The sequence below is a fragment of the Haliotis cracherodii genome, unplaced genomic scaffold (assembly GCF_022045235.1).
Source record: "Haliotis cracherodii isolate W230 unplaced genomic scaffold, xgHalCrac1.p SCAF_6, whole genome shotgun sequence".
Classification (NCBI taxonomy): Eukaryota; Metazoa; Mollusca; class Gastropoda; order Lepetellida; family Haliotidae; genus Haliotis; species Haliotis cracherodii.
Window position 1 is genome coordinate 16881264 of NW_027266319.1, and position 3985 is coordinate 16885248.

The 3985-nt window shown below is 44.5% G+C and overlaps 1 protein-coding gene across 1 annotated transcript; it reads right to left on the reverse strand.

Moving 5' to 3' along the window:
- Positions 1 to 526: 526 nt before the first annotated feature.
- On the reverse strand, positions 527 to 2034 carry LOC139444658 (tubulin alpha-1A chain-like). The gene is made up of 2 exons (XM_071225586.1): positions 1806 to 2034; positions 527 to 1656 (listed from the first exon to the last, which is right to left on the reverse strand). Exons 1-2 carry the CDS (start codon positions 1984 to 1986, stop codon positions 527 to 529), a joined length of 1311 nt encoding a protein of 436 aa, XP_071081687.1. The 5' UTR covers positions 1987 to 2034.
- Between the last annotated feature and the right edge of the window lie 1951 nt (positions 2035 to 3985).

Genomic DNA, 3985 nt, shown 5'->3' on the forward strand with positions numbered 1-3985 from the left:
CAAATCAAATTTCAACTGTTTGGTTTCTTTTCATATTCAAACAAAATCGACTTTAACACATTTCTTTTTATATTTTCAGAATATAGGATCAGAATTCTTTGGGGAGGACGAAAATGCAAACTTGTGTGGTCCTCACATAGTCACGGGGTGGAACGGGTGGCCCAGTCATCTAAGACGCCACGATTTGCTGTGCAGAGTTGCGTCTCTTGGGCATGCCAGAACCCTATGATTGTGGGTTCGAATTCCGGTTCGCCTCGATTATGTTTCTAGGTTTGTCAGAACCATATCCGTGCTCGTGGGTTTAATCGAAATGGTAAACGTCTGAGACCAGCATCACTTCGGGCCTTCCACCCACATAAAGCTGACACGCCGTGATATAACTGGAATACTGTTACAAGCGGCATTAAACCCAACTCACTCACTGACATAGTCACGATCGAAAATCAAACAAAAGAGTAAACATTTTAAACTATTTTTTATTCGGTCGTTCCATTCGGGGAACATTTGATTGTCAACTGGGGTAGCACTAATACTCCTCTCCTTCTTCCTCTCCCTCGCCCTCAACAGAGTCCACTCCAACCTCCTCGTAGTCCTTCTCCAGGGCGGCCAAGTCCTCACGGGCCTCGGAGAACTCTCCCTCCTCCATACCCTCACCCACGTACCAGTGGACGAAGGCTCGCTTGGCGTACATCAGATCGAACTTGTGGTCAAGACGAGCCCAGGCCTCGGCGATGGCGGTGGTGTTGCTCAACATACAGACAGCTCTCTGGACCTTGGCCAAGTCACCGCCGGGTACAACAGTGGGTGGTTGATAGTTGATGCCAACCTTGAAGCCAGTGGGACACCAGTCGACGAACTGGATGGTTCTCTTGGTCTTGATGGTGGCGATGGCGGCGTTGACGTCCTTAGGGACGACATCACCACGGTACAACATGCAACAGGCCATGTACTTGCCGTGACGGGGATCACATTTGACCATCTGGTTGGCAGGCTCAAAGCAAGCGTTAGTGATCTCGGCCACAGACAGTTGTTCGTGGTAGGCCTTCTCGGCGGAGATGACAGGAGCGTAGGTAGCCAGAGGGAAGTGGATACGTGGGTAGGGCACCAGGTTGGTCTGGAACTCTGTCAGATCCACGTTCAGGGCACCATCGAAACGGAGAGAGGCAGTGATGGAGCTGACAATCTGACCAATCAGACGGTTGAGGTTTGTGTAGGTAGGACGTTCGATATCGAGGTTACGTCTGCAGATGTCGTAGATGGCCTCGTTGTCGACCATGAAGGCGCAGTCGGAATGTTCCAGGGTGGTGTGGGTGGTGAGGATGGAGTTATAGGGCTCCACCACGGCAGTGGAGATCTGGGGAGCTGGGTAGACAGCGAACTCCAACTTGGACTTCTTGCCGTAGTCCACAGACAGTCTCTCCATCAAGAGAGAGGTGAATCCGGAGCCAGTGCCCCCACCGAAGCTGTGGAAGATGAGGAAGCCTTGGAGTCCAGTGCACTGGTCAGCCAGCTTCCTGGTGCGGTCAAGTACGAGATCGACGATCTCCTTGCCGACGGTGTAGTGACCACGGGCGTAGTTGTTGGCAGCATCCTCCTTGCCGGTGATGAGCTGCTCTGGGTGGAACAGTTGTCGGTAGGTGCCGGTACGGACCTCATCTAGAAAGACAGTTGACACATGAATAAGGAAAATTATGTTTTTATTCTAATGTATTATTTAAAAAATATCGATTTTCCAGAGTTAACTTAGATTTAAGGTTATTTGGGAAAATGGTCATAAACAACAGAAAAACATCCAATATACTCACCAACAACAGTTGGTTCGAGGTCAACAAAGATGGCTCTCGGGACGTGTTTCCCAGCCCCGGTCTCGCTGAAGAAGGTGTTGAAGGAGTCGTCCCCACCCCCGATGGTCTTGTCTGAGGGCATCTGACCGTCGGGCTGGATACCGTGCTCCAGACAGTACAACTCCCAGCATGCATTGCCCATCTGGACTCCGGCCTGGCCGACGTGGATGGAGATACATTCCCTCTGAAGTTACAAAAGACAACGTTAGTTCATTCAAACATTTCAGTTACTTTCAATAAGAAATGAATTATTCCACACGGGTTAGACTTATTTATCCTCTTGGGAATACTTGTTCGATATCTTTATCGGTTGTAGCGTATTGAACGACAGCCTAAAGAGCCTTTTTTCTTTCGGCGAGTTACACCTTGACGCCCTGAATAGGTATAGTTTACCGCCGCTTCTAGCACTATTGCAGTAGTGGCGGTGGTGGTACAAGACTGAGCGGAACGGTAATCACCATGTGCAGATTCAAACCCTGGTCTTCAGCCTGTTGAGCGAATGACTTAACTACTAGGCCACGAGGACTCCATTTCACATCAGGATGAAAGTTGTGATTTTCATTACAGTGATAACAGATCATTTGTTGTCAGGTTCAATTCTCAAAATGGGAAAGAACACAATACATCCTTAAAGAAACGCGATAGACATGCGGGTACGTTTATCCCTAGAGCCCTGGCGTTTTAAGTAGATGTTCCATTCATGACTAAACTAATGTCGATAAGACGTTAATATTTCATCTCTCATACTTGTGAGTGTATTTTTCTACGTTGTGCGTTGTATGGAATAGGAGTTATACTGGTGCCAAATTCTGATTTAATGCCAATGACGTGTGCAAGTGTTGATTCCCACTGAACTCATCTACATTATAGTTACCATGATTGTTGTAGGTAGATGTGGATCTCACGTGGACTGCAAGTTGTCTGAGGTGAGAAAATCTGATGTAGAGAACAGGTCCCCGGACACTTATATACACGTCGTGTTCAACTGGTTGTCAAGGACGCTGATCCCCAGTAACCGTTGCTAAGCTCATTACGACGGCGGCGTCTGGGGTTTAAGGGTGAAGGTTCACTTGAGTCGGGATTATCATTGTGTTCTTAATCATGTAAATGCTGAGAGCCTAATTAACAGAAGGTACATTGACAACTTAATTAATGATTGTTTACTTGTAGCACCGTATTGTTCCTTGCTACAACTTGTGAGCTATTTTATTTACTTAATGTATGAGACTTCTATGTTTCTACAGCCTGGGCTCATATCCAAAGTTTCTTTTTTATGTTTTTTCCAACATGGTGTAACGTTTAATCTATTATGATACATTTTATTTCCCGAGACTAAACTAAATTTTACTGTTAACCGATACGAAGTACAGTAAACTACGGTTACAACGTACTCAAACGGACTACTAATTTTAGTTCGTTATAACCGTAGTTCGTTATAAGCATATATACAACATAACTACAGCAAATAGTTGGGACTAAAAAGTAAGTTCGTTATATCCATCAGGTCGTCATAAGCGTGTTCGTTTTAACCGTAGTCTACTGTAGGTTCTTTTCCAAGACCCAGCGTGATGCGATGTTTCATTGGTAGCAAACAATTTTCTTTCCATGGCCGACCGAAATGCGCACTTAATGTTTTACTGATATGAAATAGATTACTTTCTTAGACCCAGACAGAAGCAATGTTTTACTGATATGAAATGTATTACTTTCTTAGACCCAGATAGGTGCACTGTTTCACTAATATGAAAGAGATTACTTTCTTAGACCCAGATAGGTACAATATTTCACTAATATGAAATAGATTACTTTCTAAGACCCGTATATGTGCAATACTCCACTAATATGAAAGAGATTACTTTCTTAGACCCAGATAGAAGGAATGTTTCACTAATATGAAATATATTACTTTCTAAGACCCAGACAAATGCAATGTTTCACTGATATGTAAGATTTTACTTCCAACAGTAGATGTATCGCTTTACCGATACCAACGATTTATAAGTTAATGAAGCATCAACCGTCTGACGTCTAGAAAATGTACATATGTGAAATATGCAAACCATGTTTCAAAGTATATCTATCACAAGTAACGACAGAACTGCGCTTGATAAACATGTGTCCACACCAATGAATGTTAAACT